At 39.7% G+C, this 24479-nt stretch overlaps 1 protein-coding gene across 15 annotated transcripts in view; it reads right to left on the reverse strand.

Moving 5' to 3' along the window:
- The window catches only part of TANC1 (tetratricopeptide repeat, ankyrin repeat and coiled-coil containing 1), a 344685-nt gene that overhangs the window by 38861 nt on the left and 281345 nt on the right, over window positions 1–24479 (reverse strand). For all 15 annotated transcript variants that reach the window (XM_060177864.1, XM_060177859.1, XM_060177863.1 and 12 more), the window contains 3 exons: window positions 11045–11281; window positions 9646–9831; window positions 7199–7277 (listed from right to left, as the gene is read on the reverse strand). In XM_060177864.1, coding sequence (XP_060033847.1) covers window positions 7199–7277; window positions 9646–9831; window positions 11045–11281 — 502 coding nt within the window. The remainder of the gene's footprint in view (window positions 1–7198; window positions 7278–9645; window positions 9832–11044; window positions 11282–24479) is intronic.

Raw genomic sequence — 24479 nt, forward strand, 5'->3', positions numbered from 1 at the left:
ATTGTCACCAAATGGCAAACGCTAGAAGAAGAAAATTGTCACCGAAGAAGACTCCCTGTGTGTGAACAAATTTTTTCTATCCTTTATGTCTACAAAGGAAATGAAAACTATAAGACTATTCCATAAGCATTCCTTGAAACACTCTTTCAAGACCAAATGTACAACATAAATTAATATTTATAGTAATACTTAACTTAAAATCCTGGTGGCTTAACAATACTAAACATTCACAACTGCCAAGTTCTGTACAAGATACTATGGGTAACTTTTCACTTAATCTTGACAAATATTCTTTTAATAAGATGATGATTATGTCCATTTTTATTCAATAAAATAAGTCACTAAGTCTGTTGCCCCATTCATGAGGTCAATCACTGATAAGAGTCAAGAATTAAATTCAGACAGTTGCATGTACTCAGAGATGTATGAATAATATGCTCTTACGAACTGATATTTATTTTATGACACTTACAAAATATGTTAAGTAACTTACCCAAGGTCACACAGCTAGTGGAAGGCAAGAATGGGATTTCCAGTTACAAATCTTGTTGGAGCCTAAATTCTTAAATCCCAGACTGTTGTCTTTCCTTAAAAAAACTACAACTTACAGACTATGAATACTTTAGAACATGGAAGATGGACATCATATCAGGCTTTATCCCACTAATAATAAGACCAATTCACTATGATTGTTTCAACTCTGGTCACCTCAGCTGTCTGAGGTCAAAACAGTAGCTCAATGTGGTGAATAGTCAGGACCTTAAAATGTGAGTATCTATCCTATTCTTGACTTTCTTTTTCTTTCCTATTATTAGATGAATTATTTCAAATAAGCTGTTTCAAATCCTTTGAGGAATAATATGTGCTAAAAATAACAAATTCAATTTTAAAACAATTTCCTAAAACATGGAAAATATAAATCACATTTCACACAGATTTCATTCTAAAAACCAGTCAGAAGATTAGAGCTCTGAATAGCTGTCACTTCTAAAGTGTGCTTAGAATGCTCCTATTTTTGATCCTCTAATACACCCAATTATTTAAAGAATGCACAACTTTAGTTCTCTTAGAAGGGTGAACAAGTGCTAAGATGGACACAGTTACAAACAGCACTCTATGTACAAGAGTACAGAGTATAAAAAGAGTACATTTTTACACAGAGACAACACACTCCACACAAGTTCATATCTGGCCTCAAAAATGACAGTAATCATTCAACTATTGTTTCAGTAATAATCTGAAGGAGTCAATGTTCTGAATAGGAAAGTTGTAAGTGGACCATATGTGGTCTTCTAGGAGTAATTGAAAGAACAAGCAACAGTATTTGTAGGCAAAAAGGCTATCAAAATGTAGATAAGTCTAACTTTTTAATGTTGAAATAAGTTGGCTTTTAATGAATAGGAAGGGCTTTTCATTAGGACAATGGATTCTGTGTAGCAAGAACATGAAGATACAGTAAACAAGCTAACAGATTATTTGTGTCTGCAGTTTTCTCTGAGAGCCTTCAGAGTGCCTGAATCCATTCTCTTCATGCCCTTCTAGGCAGGCTGATTGCCATTCTTCTTGAGTGGTCTCCAGAATATAAGGATCTGCTAGAGTGGGAGGTAGAGTATAGATAAACCTAGTCCACAATTTGCCTCCACTGCCTGGGTGACCCCATCATCTATCTTCTTCTGCAGCCTGGGTTGTCCCTTCTCCCATGAATGCATCACTCCACTTTGCTCTTTAGAACCACCCAAGACCCTACAGTACCATCTTCTCTCTCTTTATCCTGTACTATCTCTTCCTTCATAGCATCCAGAGATCAGTTTCCACTTTTCTATGCCTTTTAAAAAATATTTATTACTTTGGAAAAAAAATTTATTAATTCCCCTTTGTTGCCTTATTGTTTTATTGTTGTAGTTATTGTTGTTATTGATGTCATCGTTGTTGTTGGATAGGACAAAGAGAAATGGAGAGAGGAGGGGAAGACAGAGAGGGAGAGAGAAAGATAGACACCTGCAGACCTGCTTCACCGCTTGTGAAGCAAGTTCCCTGCAGTTGGGAAGCAGGAGGGCTCAAACCGGGATCCTTATGCAGGTCCTTGCGCTTTTTATCACCTGCGCTTAATCAGCTGCACTACCACCCAACTCCCCACTTTTCCATGCTCCAACTGACAGAATTCAGATGGATTCATACCCTTCTTGCTATACTTTCTTAAAACAAACACTGGCAAAGGAAGGACTGTTTTGACAAGAATGTGCCAACAATAGTTCTAGTCAGGTGCTTGAGACCTCTAAAATATACTGAGGATCTTAGGTATGCAATAGCAACTCACTTAGCTTTTCCTGACAGGAAACAGTCAGCAAATTCCTTAGTACACATTCTTCACATGCCCCAACAAGATGGGCAAATGTTTTTCCTTCTAGTCTCTGACCTGAAATTCTGCCTTGATATGTTTATGTGAGGGAAAACTCAGTCCAGCAAGTCTAACGTTTACTTTAAATTCTTATTGAATAATAGTCCTCTCTCCAAAACACCTAAGATGCCTTGAGTATGACAAGTCCAGCTGCCCTGACTTGGGTCCATCAACATCAGAGGACAGCTCACCTACAGGAGGGTGAGAAAGTTAGGACATGGGGAATTGAAGCAGCTTCATGAAGGTAAGAATGAAGCTTTTAAAGCATTTAGGATAAAAATCCAACTTATCATTCCCATGATAAGTCTAGTAAGGAGCAAGGGTTAAGGACCCTCTTCCTCAAAAAAAAAAAAAAAAAAAAAGGGAAAATCCCCACCTTAGCTGACAGGGGCAGAAACTCTATGCCCTATTCAAAATTCTATCAAGAATTAGAGAATAGTGAACTGTGAGTAGCATGCATGCTGAACCAAACTGTTTCAACCTATGAAAAGGCAAGTAGACTACACAGCTTGATCAGTTACTTAAGTTGTAGCCAATAAAATTTAGCCCTTTTTAGAAACAGAGGCATAGGGAGTCTGGCAGTAGTGCAGCGGGTTAAGCACAGGTGGAGCAAAACACAAGGACCGGTGTAAGGATCCCGGTTCAAGCCCCTGGCTCCCCACCTGCAGGGAAGTCGCTTCACAAGCAGTGAAGCAGGTCTGCAGGTGTCTTTCTCTCCCCTCTCTGTCTTCCCCTCCTCTCTCCATTTCTCTCGGTCCTATCCAATAACAATGACATCAAGAACAACAACAATAATAACTACGAAAATAAAAAAAATAAAAAGCAATAAAAGGGAATAAATAAATAAATAAATACTTTTAAAAAAAGAAACAGAGGCATATTAAACATATTGAATTATCTTGGCAATAGAAAATATTACTAATGACTAAACTCCTTTGGAAAGTATTTACTATCCAAAATATTTTCAGCTAAAATGGATACATGAACACTTGACATGAAGTATTTCAGTTAGACTGCACACTGTGTCTGAAAAGCACCACCCCTCTTTTTAGGAATTAGGGAAGGGAAGCCCTGTGGAAAGGCTGGTGTGCCCTCTCCATGCCCCTCACCCTACCATGTGATAAAGCATAGGTTGCTAGATTTCTGACAAGCTGGTTCTATCACAATGAGAAGACTCTCTGAGAGGGGAGCTGAATCTAGGTGGAAGTACTGCCCCAGAAAGTGGTGAGGGCATAGTACATGGTGAGGGGCAGTCGGGCTGGTTGGTCAGGGAAGGAGATGTATGGGCACAAAGACAGGTCCTCCTGTCCTGTCAGTTGTTCCTGGACTAGGTTTGCCTGTTAATAGCTATGTTCACATAGAGAGAATCCAGCACTCAAATGCAGCCTAAAGACCATACGGGTGATGGGGGTGTGTGTCTTTTTTAAATATTCTTTTTGTTTTTTTTTAATAAGCAAGGGATACAGAGAGGATACCAGAGCATTGATGATTTCTGGTTTATACTGGTATTAAGAATTGAACTTGAGACCTCAAGCCTTAGCATGAAAGCCTGTTGTATAACCATTATGCTGTCTCCCCCCAAAAGAGTATCTTAAACCAGCCTGGAATCCAGCCTGGATATGTGCTATGATGAATACAATAAATGAGTCAATAGTTTCTTTGTTTCTTTACTTCTCTCTAACAACATTTCTCCCAAATTATTCTACAAAATAAATATCACCTACCTTGCAAACCATATGGCCTTGTTGTTTTTAAACCTACTTATCTACTTAGTAAATACCTATGTAACAGGCCATACCCATGACTACCAGTTTGGAAAGCACACACTAAATAGTTTTCCACCATCACAGAAAGTTCTATCGGACAATGTAGATAGATGCAAGACATATGGACACTGCTGCCCTCGTATAGTCTGGAACTAGGAGAAAAAATGTTTAATCAAAGAGGCAATATTAATAATATAATTTATAAAAGGTAAGTAATATAAAGGAAACTGAAAAGTGACTCAAAGTCTAGGGTAGGAAGGCTTTGCTCAAAAAAATGGATATTTTTGTAGGTAACATGGCAAATACTAAAATAGAAGAGCATCTATTCCACTGTAACAAGCAAATAAATAAATAAGTTAAGTTAATTAATTAATTAATTTGGTAGGAGATATAGGCAGCAGGTTTACAGAGAGTTGCCTGGAGTTGGAACCACAGTTCCTTTGATAATTGACAACAGCATGAGGTCACTAGTGAAGCATCCCTAATCATTTCAGATCAGACACCAACATGGAAACAATAAGTCAGTGAAACCAGATTTCCTGAGAGTCAGTACTTACTAATAATGGCTGTGGAATGCCTGAATGGGGCATAGCACTACATCTGATGACTCTTGGTAATGGTCCAGGCTGCCTAAACTGGAGACCAAGATTCTCTTACCAGATATGCAAATACTAAGGAGTAAAGGGCCTTAGCAACCTCCAGGGCAGTATTTTCAGTGGAGACACACATACACACACACACACACACACTAGCAGTTCTTTCCTTGGTAGCACTGAATTTCCTTAAAGGGTCCCACTGTTTCTCTCAAGTGAGTGTCCCATTATTTCAATTGAGCAGCCTGAAGAGAAGTGCTGAAGAGAGACAAAGCTGATTTGTGAAGACCTGGTCTAAAAATAACCAGTAGACATAAAAGCAAATGGGGTTTGGGAGATGTGCCAAGTATGTAGATCAGAGGTAGAGTGCATGATTCCTCATATGTAGGATGCACTGAGTTTGATCCCTGATACCACAAAAACAAACAACTTTTAAAACAAAATGAAATTTAAAAGGCCACACAGGGAAGCAAAAGGATTCAGATACTGGTGAAAAGAAAAAAGTGCATGAATTAAATTTCTAATATTCAAAACAGAGATATTATCTAACTTTAATAAAAGTTGTGGGTTTATTGTATTAAAGCCCTCCAAACTAACAATGTTAGCATTTTAAGCAACTGTCTTTAAAAATCTATAATATACTTTGTCTCTTTAAACCTAGGTACTACCCTTTTTTTTTGAGTTAGCATTAGGTGGTGTCAGATGATCAATAAAACAGGAGCATCCATTTCCCTGCTATCTGCATATGACTGGTCTGAGTGATGCAAGGTGTCTGTTGGTCTGGGGTACCATGGCTGTTAGTAATCATCACTTCTCACCAAGGACCTGCTGCTTCTGCTACCTGCATGAGAACAACACTTTTGCAATGTAAAGCAGGTACACTGGGATTGCAGAACTTCTCCCAGCTGGAGAGGAGAGGACTTTGTATACAACTTCCACATCCCTACTTCTGGAATGTAGCTGTGAATAAAGATGACAGGTAGTTGTGCTCTAAACTGGGTATCACTGCTTGAAAACAGGTCTTCGAGGACAATTAGTATGAGCCAAAAGTGGGCCTCCTGCTGGCAACCTGTCAGCAGGTATTTTAAAGCCAAGTTGCTTATTGTTAAATCAGGACTAAACAGACTTGCATAAAGTTATACAAGGGTTCAAGAGAAATAATCATTATTTATATAAAGCTTTCTGATATTCTCCCATTTCCCATACTTCAGAGCAGATCATTCTGGGCTCCTACCCTGGGATTATGGCTGCAGACAAACTCCTTTCTGGAGGGTTTTAAACACAAAGCACCATTGACCACACCCTGGAATGAGGAACAAACAAAAGCAGGCAGCAAAACAATTGCCTCAGAGTCCCTAGGAAGCAAAGTGGTGAACAGAGCAATATAGTCCACACAGGCAGGGAGGACCAGGTTTGCTGTCCTAAGATGAGGACTGTGAAGTTCACATCATCAATTGCACTACCTTCTATTGCAGATGACAAGAGAATCAGATGACTTGGAACCTACTCGAGGATGCAAAACTCAGACCCCACAATCCTGACAATACACTATACACATATTTGTCCAAAATGTTATATCTGTAGACATTCTCTCATCTCAAAGCTACTCAAGATTTCAGAATATTTATTTGGCAAGTATAGAACTAGAAAGTGGGAGAATTTGAGATATTAGACTCTCAATGGTTATATTTGGAGGAATATGGGAGAAAGGTATTAGGAATAGTTCTGAGGGACAAGAGGCCTGGTACCTCAGTTAGCTGGGGCTGTGAGTCTATAGTCACTTTGCTTTGTGCTATCACCTTTCCTCATACAAGTGGCGAAGAACTTAAAGGTAACACCTTTAGGTGGCATGGGGAAGTGGAAGAGGATGATCACCTGGAATTGTAATAGGTATGGGCTTGGCTTAAGAAGTGTTACAATGTAACAAATTTAGATAATCATTTAGCCTTCCACACTAGCTAGACACATATATCCTTCAACAATGGAATGGAGTTGGTGGCTGGTATTCAGTATTTTATATAGACACCAAATTGACCTAGTCCTACTTCAGTCTATAATATAGGCAGGCTTGCTGAGCATTTCTGGTTTGTGTGAATGCAGGACTGAAATTCCTCTACCCTACTTTCTTTGTATGTTCAGTTCATAGAGAATCAAATTGGCTAGAATACAAGAAGACTTAATAAAGCAGTAACTAATGCATTCTGTAGTATTTCTAGCTGACACTCATCAGATACATAGGAACTGCTAGTTAAATCAAAATGATTTATGTTTTATTTGCTTCTAAAATCATCTTAGTATTCACTTGGGAAGTTTTAAGAGTTTCAAATGCCTCATGGTAACAATAGAGCTGGTTACTAGTCATTCTTAAGACAATTAGGCCAATATGGGACTATAACATCAAGAAAGTAGGCTAGGGTTAAAAGAAGTGGAACCATAATTACCTGTCTCTCCCCACAGAGTATCGGTGCCATTGACATCTATTTCATGTTCCTTTTCCAGTCCTAGCAAGCACTGGACCACCTGTCAGAAGTGGCAAGGTTACTTAATGAGTTCCCATCTGTGCTTATTATACTCATGTATCAAAGGAGAGGGGGTATTGTTTTTAAACTATGATTACCTCATGCTGCACAAGGAGAGAAAATATAATGAAAAGAATTTTCAAGCATTATTCATATGCTATTCATACTTATAGTTTGATTTAAAAAAAAAATCAGGGCGATTTTCAGCAACATTGTCCAGGATTACCAGGCACTCAGAATTCTAATGAATTCCAACATGACCCAAATATGCCAGCCAAATCAACATGGGATGATCATAGAAAATGTGGTTTCTGCATTAGCTGCCAGATGATGGTGAATCTATTTTTCCACAAGGAAGGAAAACATTGAAATGTATATCTTTTCAATAAAATAAAATCAATGGGATTGCCCAGTTGATTTTTTTCTGACAGCATTCTTCTTATCTCCATGTGACCTTTCCCTGTCAAAGAGTAGGTCAGGCCATAGGTGTCAAGGCAGAAGTTGTCAGCTCATGGGGGAAAAAGAAGCACTATTATGTATATCAGAGCCAGGACTCATGGCACAGAACAGGAGAGCAGGATGAAGCTATTTTTCAGTCTAATGATCCACACACTTTGGGTAGACTGAGTAATGATGCCCAGAAATAATTCTGCATATCCTATTTCCAGAAATCTGTGATCTATACCTTTTATTGTGAAAGAAATTTGCATATTCATTGTGGGGTGGGAAAATTATTTTGAACAGTTCAGGTATTTATCTCATATACATCTAATATTCCAACTGCCCTTGTACAGATCCAAGGTCATAAATTGGGGATGACTGACAGAAGCTTTCCCTGTGCTGAGGTGCTTTGATACAGTATTCCCCAACATTTTTAAAACAAACTGAATTATAATGAGTTGAGAGATACAGTTCATTGTTAGGTGTTTTTCACACTGTGAACACACTGATTTAGAAAAGGGTTTAAAACACCTACATTTCAGACATGTTTTTAAATTTATGCATATGGGTATTTAAAACATATTTATGTTTTTATTTTTTAATTTTATTTATTTACCATTAAATAATAGACGGAGCGAAATTGAAAGGGGAGGAGGAGACAGAGAGAGGGAGAGACAGAAAGGCAGCTGTGGCCCTGCTTCACCACTTGTGAAGCTTTCCGACTCTGCAGGTGGGGGACCTGAATCTGGGTCCTTGTGCATTGTAATGTGTGTGTTTTACCAGGTGCACCATGGCCTGGCCCCTATGTTTTTATTTTAAAGTAACAAAAAATAAATTAAAAAAACCACACTGTATGACAACATTTAATATATTTCTATGAAATCTATCTTTCCTTGTCTGCTTTTTTTTTGGGGGGGGGTGGTCATCACTAGGGCTTCACTGCTTCAGGCTAACTTTTCAGATAGAAAGAGAGAGAGATAGAAAAACAAAGAGATAAATACTATGGCACGAAAGCTTCCCTTCTTGTAAAGACTCAGCTTGAACCTTCACTGTGTGCAAGACAAAGCAAGTGAATTATTCAAGTGAGCTATCTTGTTGATCCTCCTTTATGTCTATTTTAATGGAAGACAGTTGCATTCTCTTATAATTCAACATTCAAATTGTTGCAGTAATTGTGTTGGCTGAAGTACATTATGTGTGCAAGTAAGTGTACACATGTCTGCCCTTGTATGTAAAAAGCCAAATCTTGCACCTAAACTTACTTTAAGTCATTGTGGGGAAAAAATCTTACCAAATACTGAGAATTCTAATTGAAGATAATGCTGAGTGAGTAGTACATGGAAGAGAGAGGGTAAATGTAATTAGATTCACAGACACACAGGTCAGGAGATGACAGATCTTCAAACTGAGGGATACTAACATCTCCCTGAAGTAAAGATGTGAAGTTTTCCTTCAATGTAGGAGATTCAAATTACAATCATTTTTACATGCTATCAGGGTTCGGAAGTTCTATTTTTAGAAATCCTTCAAATACTCAGGAACAGTTTTAGAATTAGGATTCCATGTGATTATTTTAAAAGATCACAAGGACAAAGGATGAATTAAAGTGAAAAACTGTAAGACATTAGGGTCCAAGGGTTAAAACAGACCAGGAAAGGAAGACAGAGACAACAATAAAAGTGAGGCTGCAGAAGGGCTCTTGTATAGGAGTTGTGCCCAAGACAGGGCTCTCTTCTGAGTTTTCACTCATTGAGAAGGGAGTGATACCAATAGTATAACTCTACATGTGTTTAAACCAACTGCTCTGTCTCTGAAATCTTCATTTTCTTTTGTTCCTTTGATGCACTGCATGCAAGAAGGTGTCTGAAAAGCATCTGACCCACTGGATTTCCAGTTTCCCAAGAAGGAACTGTAAAAACTCTGCTCACCAAGATGTGGCCCATGCTGGCAGCTGCTGTCAGTGCCTGCTGTAAGGCTTGGCTCTTCCTCAGTACACCAGGATGGAGAGGACCCCCAGACCACTCACAGGCCAGGAGATAACGCAGAATGTCATCATGGCCCCTCAGGGCACTGTGTACCAGAGCACACTGACCTTTCTTATCTAAGTGGTCCACCTGTGGGACAGGAACAGAAGTCACAGTTCAGCATCACCTTTCCCCTGAGAGCACAGGTGCATGATCAATACTGTGCAAGAACCCCAGCCCACTACAGATAAACACAGGGTATATACTGCAGCTGAGACAAGCTGTGTCTCCAGAAAACAGTGAACCTCTATCTGAATTATTCATCATAAGGAATGCATGTTCCAAGCTTCTACCCCTTTTGTAGAACTAGTGATCAATCATAAGACACAGCATTCCTTCTCTCTCCAGAAAACTTATCTTGAACTGTGAACTTTCTGAAAAATGTGCAAAAGCACAGATCAAAACTTCAGACAACGTTCTTCACACCTTCAGTTGTTGGAGTGGATGGAATATTCGAATTCTGCTGTAAGGAGCTATGATTGGGGGGATAGTAGTTACTGAGCTAGGACAGCCAGTCAAAGGGAGACATCTGGAAAATCCCTCATGAAACAAAGGATTCTGAGTTTTCATGGGATCTTAGGATATCTAGTTTTTTTTTTTTTGGCCATATGCTTTGAGCACATGGGGCTTAAGACCCACAGGACTCAAGTATTGTGTAAGAAAGAGATGAAGGGACTAAAGACAGCTCACTCAGTAGAACACATGCCTTCCATTGAGTTTGAGCCACGACTCCTCATAGAATGCACCAAGGGGATTCTATGGTTGGTGGAGTGGTACCATAGTAACTCTCCCTCTACTATGTCTGTTATTTCACTTTAATTTCTCTATAAAAATATAAAAAGAGTGAAAAAACTGGGCAAGAAAGGTCACTCAGAGGTATCAAGTGCAAGTCCTGGGTTCATCCCCTGGCATGGAAATTCTTTTTAAAGTATGAAATGGCATGAGATAGGAGGGTAAGGGGAGAAAATATCAAAATATTTTATACCTAAATACCTAAATTAAATTTGATAAGTTCTAGGATGATACTTGCAGGCTTTTGAAAAGACAACCCAAATCCTGCTGCTGGTATCTAGAATCCCCCTGAGATTCTGCCCAGTTTTAAGCAGAGTAAGAGACTATGAGCAAAACATAGGTCCCTCTCTCCCAGGTTACCCACATAAGATCTCACAACATGTAGACTAGGACATTTTAATTAAGTAGGGACAATGGAAAGATGAACTCCAACATTAATTTTAGCAAGACACTGAAGATATCACTCGCTTTCCCCACCCTCAAGCTCCACATCAGAGATGACTATGCTTACCCTTGCTCCCTTCTTGGTCAGCAGGAAAACCAGTTTCATGTGGCCAGCAGCAGCTGCGTAACACAGGGCAGTCATGCCATTCTCTGAAATTCCATCGAGGCTAGCACCAAATTCCAAGAGCAGAGTGACGACTTCTTCATGGCCAAGGTGGGACTGGACACATAGAACTGGAGCATTGTTTAATACTTCTGTCCTGTAGTTCACATTGGCTCCTCCCAAAATCAGGAGACGGCTTACCTGTTGGGTAATGTTCCACACCAAAATTAATTGCTCATATTGATGTCAGTCATGCAAACATGTATGGAAAAGGGCAGTAACCTCAGTTTATGTATCATCATGTTAATCTAGTGGTTCTTAAACCTGAGTGCACACCAATATTACCTGGGGATGCCAAACACACACACACACACACACACACACACACACACACACACACACACACACACACACACTCACTCCTGATGGTGAATGGAAAATGGTACAGCTACTTTGGAAAGCAGCATAGGTTTCTCATGATCCAGTAGTTCTATTCTGGCCATACAATAGACCCTTCAAAACCAGAGGATACATGCTCAGATCCTTCTCCCATAAGAAAACCTCACTCATAATAAAAGGACAGACCATGAATAGGTACTGAGAATGCTGCAGAGTCATCAGAAAGGAAACCCTTTAGCCCAATCCAGGTCACTGTCAACCCATCCTCCAACTTCCCACGGCCACCTAGCACTTGTGGATGGAAAGACAGAAAACACACAAAGAGAACAGGACCAGAAAAGGCATCCTGGGCTTGGAGGATATCTCAACAGTCAAGAACAGGATTGCAGATCTGAGATCCCAGGCTTGATCTCCATCCCTCATATGCTAGAGCTCATCAGGGTTTTCGTGCCTCTGTTTCTCATAAACAAATTAAGATTTAAAAAAAAAAATAAAAGTGCATCCCTATCCTAAACACTGCCATTTAACACAGAACTTTGGATAAAGACCTCAATCCCTGTCAACCTGCCTACACACACACAAATCTACATGGGTTCTACTTAGGCTTGCCAGACTCAAATATAATTCAAATAGTTAAAAACAAAGATAAGTGCTCATTATAAAAATCACTATGGAATGGTTATTATAACATCAGTGAAATTCTTGGGCATTTTATTAGTCCTAGGAAACTGGTTCTTCTCAAAAAAAAAAAAGTACATAAGTAACCTTGCAGCTTTTTTTTTTTTCCTCCAGGGTTATTGCTGGGCTTGTGCCTGCACCATGAATCCACCGCTCCTGGAGGCCATTTTTCCCCCCTTTTGTTGCCCTTGTTGTTGTATCCTCGTTGTGGTTATTATTATTACCATTGTTGATGTTGTTTGTTGTTGGAGAGAGAAATGGAGAGAGGAGGGGAAGTCAGAGATGGGGAGAGAAAGACAGACAACTGCAGACCTGTTTCACTGCCTGTGAAGCGACTCCCCTGCAGGTGGGGAGCTGGGGGCTCGAACCGGGATCCTTACGCGAGTCCTTGTGCTTTGCGCCACGTGCGTTTAACCCATTGTGCCATCGCCCAACCCCTCCTTGCAGCTTTTCTAAAACACACATAACATCACTAAGGAAGGCATATTAGACTCTGGCCACCATAAAACAGACAAGAAAATTTTGTAGGTTTTCTGTGTCACTAACATTTAGTTGCTCCTTTCCTGGTCTATTTTTACCCCCACCCTGGACCCTTACATTTTCCCCCCCTCACCATCAATCACATCAATCACATTCCCTGTTGAGGTCCATAAGCCCATGAGAAAAAGACGGCAAATGAAGCTTTCTAATTAGCCTGCAACTACTGGCTGAATTTTTTTTTTTTCAGAAATGTACTCACTCTCTCTTTGGTACAGATACCTACTATAAAAATATGCCACTCAGAGGTTGGGCAGTATGGAGCAGATTAAGTGCACATGTCACAAAGTGCAAGGACCAGCACAAGGATCCCGGTTCTAGGCCCCGGCTCCCCACCTGCCGGGGGTCACTTCACACAGTGAAGCAGGTCTGCAGGTGTCTATCTTTCTCTCCCCCTCCCTCTTCTCTTGATTTCTCTGTTCTATCCAACAATAATGACAGCAGTAACAACAACAATAATAAGCACAACAATGATAAACAACAAGGGCAACAAAAGGGGGAAAAAAAACAACCTCTAGGAGCAGTGGATTTGAAATGTAGGCACCAAGCCCCAGCAATAACCCTGGAGACAAGCAAAAAAAAAAAAAGTCACTCTAGAGTATGCCACTCAAATATTTTTTACTTTTTTTTTTCCCCCTCCAGGGTTATTGTGGGCACTCAGTGCCTGCACTATAAATCCACTACTCCTGGAGGCCTTTTTTTTTTTTTTTGATAGGACAGAGAGAAATTGTGGGGGGGGGGGGTAGAGAAGGAGAAAGATAATACACCTGCAGACTTGCTTCACCATTTATGAGGTGACACCCCTGCAGGTGGGAGGATAGAACTGTGATCCTTCCATGGGTCTTTAAGCTTTGTACTATGTGTGCCACCGCCTGGCACCCCACTCTAATATTTTCTATAGGGACTCTTTGTTAATAACATGGGAAGGTGTTCTTTCAGTACTGTCTTGTGGAATACCTTACAAGACTATACCTGTAAGGTATGGGCTTAGGGGAAGAGCTTTCCTAAAGATATACATATTCACATCTCATTGGCTTCTTAGAGAGGGACAACATTCATACTGTTGGGGCAATACTTCAGGTGTTTTGCTTGCTTGTTTTTTATTGATTTTTGTTTTTCCCCCCACTTAAACCTCCATCAATTTGCAAATCTTCTGTTCTATAGTTTTTACTTTGCTACATACTGAAACCACCTGGGAGCTTGAAAGTTTCCAATGCTGGTGCCCCACCTTGGAAAGTCTAACTTGGCTGACGTACTGAGAGCTCCCAAATGATTCTAGCTGGCAGTGAAGACTGTAAACATACCAGGTGATAAAAGCACCTGTGATGCATGGCTTGCTCAGCACCAGGTACCCTTCTAGTTGTGTGATTTAGAAGCAAGTTTCTCAATGTCCTCAGCCTTAGTTTCCTGACTTGAAAAGAGAAATGAACAAGTTTCATCTCACTGGCTTGTTGTGAAGATTAAATATGAATGTGAAACACACACCACACTCAGCCCAGCCCCCATCATTCTGTAAGTGCTAAATAAACATTAGCTGTGGTTATTCCATTCACCTTTAACAGAATCTTTTAAAGAGGAAAATATCCCAGGTTCCAGATTCACACAAAGGCATATAGGAGGATAGTCTACTCAAAGCACCTGTCAGGGGCTCTGGGACCCTAGGCTGTTTACCAGCAGGGAGCAGAAGGGAGGTCTGAAGCTTATTAGAGGATAGATATGAGTCAGAGCCTCAAGGTAGGTAGTGCTTATTAACAGTCACCAAGAGGTATGCCCATAAGTTCTCAGGGGCCTACAACAGAGCTGGAGCTTCCAGAAAGAAACCAAAACGCTAACAAAACATCTCAGTGAGGATTCTCATCTTTTATTATCTCCATTTTACAGGTAATAAGACAGACTCAGAGTATATCAAATACAAAGCTGATCTCTTGTAAAATAAGTCCAGGAACAGAATAGCAGTTCTCAGTAAAAATACCCTAAATTCAAAGGAGGGGCTTAAATCCTGGGCATTTCCCACCAATTACTAGAAAAAATTCCAATCATCACCACAGCAGTTGTTCTTGGATAACATTTGATAACAATATTTCCTACAAACATCTGGTTTTAATGAATGAAAGAGGTGACTAGCAGGGAGGCAAAAAGCTTTGTTATCATGAGGAACCAGGGAGGACTAACTAGGATGGTATAACATGGGGGTCTGTTTCTCGGTTAAGTATTGTTAAAAATAAATAATTAGCAAGGACCTGGGTTCGAGTCCCCAGCCCCCACCTGCAGGGAGATAGCTTTATAAGTGGTGAAGCAGGACTGCAGGTGTCTGTCTTTCTCTCTCCCTCTCTATAGCCCCCTTCCCTCTTGACTTCTGGCTTTTTCTAGCCAATAAATAAAGATAAAAAAAATCCCACTCAACAGAAGTTGACTAAGAAGATCTGAAAGGGAAACTAAAAGCAGGACCTGACCAAATTATAAGTAGGGCACCAAAGTAAAAACCCTGTGGTGATGGGGTGGACATGCAGCTTCCTGGGCCAGTGGGGGGTGGGAGTGGGTGGGAGGGATGGGTCACAGTCTTTTGGTGGTGGGAATGGTATTTATGTACACTCCTAGTAAAATTTAGTCATATAAATCATTAGTTAATTAATATGAGAGGGGGAAAATCAATTGTATGTCTCAAAGTTTTTCAAAACACAAACTGAATCTTTTTAATATATAGGCTGTGTATTTGATATGCGGACTCTCTCAAAAGCCTAGACCAAGTAGATCAGAAGCAACCAATAGCACAGCTACATACAAGATACTGGGTACTGTACAGCAAACCCTACCAAAAGGACTTTTCAAAGTTAACCCAATTACCAAATAATGTGATGATAACATTAACTATCGATTGTCTTTTTGAACCCTAAGACAGCAGGAACCCCATATCTCCACTATAGAGCCCCTACTTCCCCCAGTCCTGGAACCCTTGGATAGGGCCCACTTTCCCATATGCCTCTCCCAATCCATATCAAATAATATTGCATCCGCCGATCACAACCTAACCAATGCAACGATTGCCACCTCAACATACTTCACTTCAGACTGTGTCCAGAGACTTCACATGTGGAATGACAACCCTTCAGCTTCATTACTCAGGTGAGACCTTTCCTTTCATAGTATACTCTAATTCCATCTCAGGTGGTTCACTTTCTAACAAAGTCCTAAAACCTAGATATACACCAGTTTCTGTGAGACAGAGCATATGTTCACACGTATCCGTAAACTACTGCAAAATATATACCTGAAAGCAGAAGTACACTAGAGTTTGCAGTGAGTACCTCCCTAACACTTCCTCTCCACTATTCTAAGCTTTGGGTCCATGATTGCTCAACAATTTATTTGGCTATGTATGTTAACTCTCTTTTCAGTCATCAGGTTCCAGATGCCATCAGGATGCTGGCCAGGCTTCCCTGGATTGAAGACCCCACCAATGTGTCCTGGAGCTCAGCTTCCCCAGACACCCACCCTACTAGGGAAAGAGAGAGGTAGACTGGGAGTATGGACCGACCAGTCAATGCCCATGTTCAGCGGGGAAGCAATTACAGACGCCAGACCTTCTACCTTCTGCAACCCACAATGACCCTGGGTCCATGCTCCCAGAGGGATAGAGAATGGGAAAGCTATCAGGGGAGGGGGTGGGATATGGAGATTGGGTGGTGGGAATTGTGTGGAGTTGTACCCCTCCTACCCTATGGTTTGTTAATTAATCCTTTCTTAAATAAAATAAAAACAAAAGAAAAAAAAGAAATTAAAAAAATAAATAAAATAATTACTAATTAATAAACAAAAGACCCAAAATAGAGTCACTTCACATGGGCTCACTAATACATAGTACACAAACTTAGTGCATTAGCCTGTCCTCCTAAGTGGACAAGGAGTTTCCTTATTTGTACTAATGAGGTAATCTACAGGAGATAATACTTTCCTTCCTCTATTGGGAGATAGCTTTAACTAAAGTAATCATTTTTCTTTTTTATAAGAAAAAAATGCTTACTTGCTTTATGCATGAGGAAGAAAGAAAGCCCAGATTATTGCTCAGCTCTGGCAAAGGCCAGAGATTTTAACCTGGGGTCTCAATCAGGCAACACTTGCAAACTCTACCTAGTCAGATAATTCCCAGCTTTTGTTGTTGTTGTTGTGTCATTGTCCCAACTTCTAACTATAAAACCCTTCTATTTTGAATAACTTTTTAAAAGCAACTTACTACTTATTAGACTGGATATTAACTTGGATTTTGTTACTTAACACAATGCATATGAGTATGTTAGAATATATGTGAGGTTCACATCAGCACAACTGTTTTAAAATATGTGTGGCCTAGTCATGAGAAAGGACATGCAAGGATCCTCTCTGCCAAGGAAAGTTAGGCCAAAAACCAAGACTAACTCTTGTCTCCACTCTCTGCCCCCCTCCACTACCTGTACTACCTACTACCCTACCTTCAAATGAATTATTTCTGAGTCTATAGTCTTAGAAAGTGATTCCATAGTCTTGGGAAATCTGTAGCCGGCCGCTGGTCTGATGGAGGAAAGTGGGTTGAGCCAAACAATCAGGCAGAGGAGAATCCTGATTCATAATTCAGTGAAGGCAATCACTCGTGGCAAGGACTGTAGGAGCAGCCAGGCCTCCAGTGGGCATGACCCTGGCCTGGAAACCATACTGTTAGAAATTACTTATGTGGCACTAAAGTTAAACTTCACCTACCAAATAATCATTCTAGAACAAGTCACTCTAACTTATCCAAGTGGCAAACTGCAATTATTGCTCAAAATGACATCCATTCCTGTATGACAACATTTAATACAATCTAAAAAAAGTCCCCTAATTGCATGCATACTTTAAAATTACTATAATTTGCTCAGGATTCTATGAAGAGCTCCCCCCCCCTTTTTCTTTTATTTTTAAAGGTAAAAGAAACAGAAGGATAATGGAAAGCCTTGAAGTTCTATCACCAAGTTAAGTAATTCTGGGGATAGTGTGGATATATGTGATGCTAGAGTTCTATAAGACAAAGTAAAGATGAACCTCTTAAAGTCACAAAAGTATGTTACAGAGGAAAGTTTATAATCCCAGAATGGTCAAGTTAGGCAGAAATGCAATATGTCTTCTGCCCATCAAGTGTGGAACCCTAATAGGGTTGAGTTACCCCCATGACACTGCACTTTTATCCCTGCAAAATCCCTTTCTGGGTGAGCTGCCCCAACTCAGAGTGCTGCTAGATTTTTCCAGATGCCAAGTTCCACAGTCATCATCATCATCATCATACCTTCCCTCTATACAGAATTAGTACATAAATATTTCACTGCAAAAAAAAAAGTGATTTTGTGTGGTAACAGATGGATGCTCATTAGATTTACTGTGATAATCATTTCACAATATACACAACTATTGATCATCAGGTTGTAGCACTGAAATGAACAAAAGAGGTCAGAGAGTAATAGATCAATGAAAGTTATAGATCAATGAACAGACTAAAATATACTAAAGGTCAGAAAAAGGATAAGGGGGTGGCAGAATACACATTTCTAAGAAAGTAGCAGCAGCTGTGTTTTTTCCCTGTCCTCTCCTCTCCTCTCCTCTCCTCTCCTCTCCTCTCCTCTCCTCTCCTCTCCTCTCCTCTCCTCTCCTCTCTTTTCTCTCATCCCCTCTCCTCTCCTCTCCTCTTCTCTCCCCAGTCAACTAGGAATATAAAAGGAGACCACCTGGGACCACAACAAGACAGGACTAGAACTACTTTGGGAACCCACCAAATCACTGGTGAGTACAAACATGTGTGGATTGTGAACACAGAGGAGCCTAAGGAGAGACTCCTGGGGCTAAAGCCCATAACTACTCCAGAGCTACTGGTAACAGTCCAGCAGTTTGCCGGTTGAGATGACCTCCAGTCTGTTTTATCAACAAGACTGCTGAAGGGAGGAGAGGACTCCCCTAAGGCTTACCAAATGCAACTATGGGTCTCCACTGCTACTGCCCCTCGAAGGCTGGAGCAGCAGCTGTGAGGCCCTATGCTGACACTGGGGGGCAGAGAACTGGCCGGGAAACTCAGGAGAAGATCTACACCCTAGTGGGCTAGAGGAGGGGCTGTATAGTGAGAGCCTTTCCACATTGTTCTTCTGATGAACTGGGGAGACACAGTAAATAACTGCCATATAACCCACAGAGTATAAAAGGGACTTGTTTGAAAACTCACAGGCCAAGTAGTATTTCAGATTAGATCTGTCTGCTGGAAGAGCAGCTAAACTGAGCCCGGGGCATTGGATCCTTGGGTCATGGGAGTCTCTGTGTATAATGACTGTGCTATCTCTTTCCTACCCTGATTTAGCTCTTGGTAAGGAGTGAGTGATTAAGTTAAAAAACCTACTTGTAGTTAAAAGGCCCACTGGCTCCTATAACCTCTGGTAAGAAAAAGAACACAAGACAGTTTAAAAGCCAAGAGCTTCAACTCAGGGAGTGAGACACCATTGAAACAACTGTTAATTTCCACAATTGCGAACTCTTTAAGTACCTTACTTAGACACAAGTCAATCCAGGCAGGAGTGATGAGTGGATTGCAAATTACTGAGAGAACAATCTCATAACACACTATATACAATGGTTAAAAAAGAAGAAATATTGAAGAAATGAACCAGGACACAAGCCCAGTTAAAAGCCCACCAAAAGGAAGAAGCACAGAAGAATGAGGTCAACATCCAAACACTAATTGAGGCATTAGGCACAGGAGTGAGGAAAGAGCTGGCACATAAAGTCATCAGAAATGTGGAAACAACAAACAAGACTCTGAAAGAAAACACTAACTACCTCAAGGTAATTAGAGAGCTGAAAGCTGAAATAGCTGACCTTAGAGCACAATTAGCTAAACAAGCTAATACAGTAGCAGAAAAGGGTAACAAAATATATGAACTACAGAAAACAACAGAGGGGAAAGACACTGGAATAAAAGAGGCAGAAAACAGAATTAGCAAGATTGAAGATGAAATAGAGAAAACTAAGAATGAAGTAAGAGATCTCAAAAAGAGATTAAGAGATACAGAAAACAACAACAGAAACCTATGGGATGACTTCAAAGAAGTAATATATACATTATTGGCTTACCAGAGGAAGAAAGAGAGGGAAGGGAAGAAAGCATTCTTCAGGACATAATAGCTGAGAACCTCTCTGGTCTAGACAACATAAAAGACATCATAAAGGTAACCCAGACTTAAAGACACCAAGACACATCATATTTAGAATGGAAAGGAATAAGGATAAAGGAGAGGATCCTGAAGGCTGAAAGAGAAAAAACAAAGAGTCACCTACAGAGGAAAACCCATAAGATTAGCAGCAGACTTGTCCACACAAACACTACAGGTCAGAAGAGAATGGCAAGATATCTATCAAGTGCTCAATGAGAAAGGCTTTCAGCCAAGACTACTGTATCCTGCTAGACAGTCATTCAGACTAGATGGAGGCATAAAAACCTTCTCAGACAAGCAACAGTTGAAAGAATCAACTATCACCAGGCCTGCCTTGAAAGAAGTTAGTTTTAATGGTCTCCTATAAACAGTCACACCCCATAAATATACCATATATCAGAACACTCTAAAAATCTACAATAATAGTGTTAAACATCTGTAATCTGTGATATCAATAAATGTCAATGGCCTGAATTCACCTAGTAAAATGCACAGAGTCGGAAGATGCATCAAAAACACAACAATATGCTGTCTACAGGAAACCCAGCTAACTCAACAAGACACACACAGACTCAAAGTGAAAGAATGGAAAACTATCATACAAGTCAATGGCCCACAAAAAAGGGCAGGAGCAGTTATTCTCATATCTGATATGCTAGACTATAAAGTAAATAAAATAAAAAAACATAGGGGTGGACATTACTTAGAGGATCAGTCAATCAAGAGGACTTAACAGTTATTAATATCTATGCACCCAATGAGAAGCCATCTAAATACATCAAACATCTACTGAAAGCTACAACAGCAATATATTAACAGCAACACAGTAATAGTAGGGGGACTTCAACGCCCACTCTCTCAACCTGACAGATCATCCAGGCAGAAAATCAATAAAGAAACGAGGAAGCTAAATGAAGAGATAGATAAAATAGCACTATTGGGTATTTTCAAGCCATTCACCCCAAGAAACTGGAATAAACTATTCAAGTTCACATGGGTTATTTTCAAGGGTAGACCGTATGTTAGACTGCAAAGAAAACATCAGAAAATTTAAGAGCATTGAAATCATCGCAAGCATCTCCTCATACCACAGTGGAATTAAAATAACACTTAACAATAAACAAAAAATTCATAAAAGTTTCAAAATATGGAAACTCAACAGTATACTGCTTAACAACAACTACTGGATCAAAGAGGAAATTAAGGAAGGAATCAAAATGTTTCAAGAGTTCAATGAAAATGAAGATATGGTCTATAGCCATACCACCCTGGATCTCATTTGATCTCAGAAGCTAAGCGAGGTCAGGCTTGGTTAGTACTTGGATGGGAGAAAATGAACATATGAGATATCAAAATATTTGGGACAGAGCTCAGTTTTTTTTTTTTTCCCAGAGCACTGATCAGCTCTGGTTTACAGTGGTACAGGGGATTGAACCTGGGACTTCAAAGCCTCAGGCTTGACAGCCTGTTTGCATAACCATTATGATATCTACCCCTGCCCGCTAAGGCAGTTCTGAGAGGGAAGTTCACAGCCATAAAAGCACATATTAGGAAATAAGAAAAAGCTCAATAAACAGCTGGATTGCACACCTTAAAGACCTAGAAGAAGAGCAAAGGAACCCTGAAGCAACCAGAAGGACAGAAATAACTAAAGTCAGGGCAGAAATAAATAACACTGAAAATAAGGTAACCATACAAAAGATCAGCGAAAGTAAGTTGGTTCTTCAAAAGAGTAAACAAAATCGACAAACCTTTAGGCAGATTCACAAAACAAAAAATGGAGAAGACCAAAATAAACTGGATTGTAAATGAAAAAGGAGCTATCACAACAAACACCACAGAAATTTAACATATCGGGAGAGGCTTCTATGTACAACAATATGCCACCAACTTAGAAAGCCTGGAAGAAATGGACCAGCTCCTTGATACCTACAAATTTCCAAAGTTAAATAAAGAGGAATTAGAAGAGATGAACAGGCCAGTCACAGCAAATGAAGTTGAAACAGTTATCAAACACCTTCCAAAAATAAAAGTCCTGGACCAAGATGATTTTATAAATGAATTCTACAAAACCTTCAAGGAAGAGTTAATACCCCTATTTTTAAAACTCTTCCAAAATATTGAAGACACAGGAATATTCCCTCCTAGCTTCTATGAAGCCAACATCACTCTGATACCAAAAGCAGACAGGAACACAACAAAAACAGAAAAACTACAGACCAGTATCTCTGATGAACAGAAACTGATCAAGTGGGGTTTATCCCAGAGATTAAGGTTAGTTTAACATATGTAAATCAGTCAATATCCACCACACCAATAAAAACCACATGGTTATATCAATAGATGCAGAGAAAGCCTTTGACAAAATCCAATATCCCACTAGGATCAAACTGCTATAATAAATAGAAATAGATGGAAAATTCCTCAAGATAGTGGAGTCTATATATAGCAAACTTACATCCAACAGCATCTCAATGGTGAAAAACGGGAAGCATTTCCCCTCAGATCAGGTACTACACAGGGCTGCCCACTATCACCATTACTATTCAACATAGAGTTGGAAGTTCTTGCCATAGCAATCAGGCAGGAGCAAGGAATTAAAGGAACACAGATTGGAAGAGAAGAAGTCAAACTCTCCCTATCTGCAGATGATATGATAGTATACACTGAAGAACCTAAACAATACAACAAGAAGCTTTTGGAAATTATCAGCCAATACAGTAAGCTGTCAGGCTACAAAATTAACATACAAAAGTCAGTGGCATTCCTTTATGCAAACACTAAGTTAGAAGAAGAAGAAATGCAGAAATCCATTCATTTTACTATAGCAACAAAAATAATAAAATATTTAGAAATAAACCTAACCAAAGAAGTGAAAGACTTGTATATTGAAAATTATGAGTGACTATTCAAGGAAATAGAAAAAGACACAAAGAAGTGGAAAGATATTCCATGTTCATGAGTTAGAAGAATTAACATCATCAAAATGAATATACTACCCAGAGCCATATACATATTTAATGTAATCCCTATCAAGATTCCCAACTAAGTTATATATAAGAATAGAACAAATGCTACAAATGTTTATCTGAAACCACAAAAGACCTAGAATTGCCAAAACAATCTTGAGAAGAAAGAACAGAACTGGAGTTATACTCCCATATCTCAGATTGTATTATAGGGCCATTGTAATCAAAACTGCTTGGTACTGGAACATGAATAGACACACTGACCAGTGGAATAGAATTGAGAGCACAGAAGTAAGCCCCAACACCTATGGACATCTAATCTTTGATAAAGGTGACCAGACTATTAAATGGGGAAAGCAGAGGCTCTTCAACAAATGGTGTTGGATAAAATGAGTTGATACATGCAGAAGAATGAAACTGAACCACTATATTTCAACAAAAGTAAGTTCCAAATGGATCAAGGACTTAGATGTTAGACCAAGAAACTGTCATGTGCCTAGAGGAAAATGTTGGCAGAACTCTTTTCTGTGTAAATTTTAAAAGGATCTTCAGGGAGTCGGGTGGTAGTGCAGTGGGTTAAGTGCACGTGGCACAAAGCAGAAGGACCGGAGTTAGGGATCCTGGTTTGAGGCTCCAGCTGCCCACCTGCAGGGGAGTCGCTTCACAAGCAGTGAAGCAGGACTGCAGTTGTCTATCTTTCTCTCCCCATCTCTGTCTTCCCTCCTCTCTCCATTTCTCTCTGTCCTATCCAACAACGATGACAGCAGCAGTAACTACAACAATAAAAAACTAGAGCAACAAAAGGGAATAAATAATAAGTATTTTTTTTAAATTAAAAAAAAACATTATCAATATAATGTATCCAGTTACAAAGAAGACTAAGGCAAGAATAAACTAATGGGGCTACATCAAATTAAAAATTTTCTGCAGAGCAAAAGAAACCACTATCTATACAAAGAGACCCCTCACAGAATGGGAGAAGATCTTACATGCAACACATCAGACAAAAAGTTAATAACCAAAATATATAAAGAGCTTGACAAACTCAACAACAAGAAAACAAATGACCCCATCCTAAAATTGGGAAAGAACATGGACAGAATATTCACCACAAAAGAAATCAGAAGGTTGACAAAGATATGAAACAATGCTCCAAGTCACTGATTGTCAGAGAAATGCAAAATGAAGACAACAATGAGATACCATTTCATTCTTGTGAGAAAGTCATACATCAGAAAAAGTAGCAGCAACAAATGCTGGAGAGGTTGTGGGGACAAAGTAACCCTCCTACATTGCTGCTAGGAATGAAAATTGGTCCAACTTCCGTGGGGAGCAATCTGGAGAACTCAGAAGGCTAGAAATGGACCTACCCTATGATCCTGCAATTCCCCTCCTGGGGATGTATCCTAAGGAACCTAATACACCCATCCAAAAAGATTTGTGTACACCTATATTCATAGCAGCACAATTTGTAATAGCCAAAACCTGGAAGCAACCCAGGTGTCTAATAACAGATGAGTGGCTGAGCAAGTTGTGGTATTTATACACAATGAAATACTACTCAGCCATTAAAAATAGTGATTTTATCACTTTCAGCCCATCTTGGATGGAGCCTGA

Source organism: Erinaceus europaeus, chromosome 18, assembly GCF_950295315.1.
Source record: "Erinaceus europaeus chromosome 18, mEriEur2.1, whole genome shotgun sequence".
NCBI classification, from domain to species: Eukaryota; Metazoa; Chordata; class Mammalia; order Eulipotyphla; family Erinaceidae; genus Erinaceus; species Erinaceus europaeus.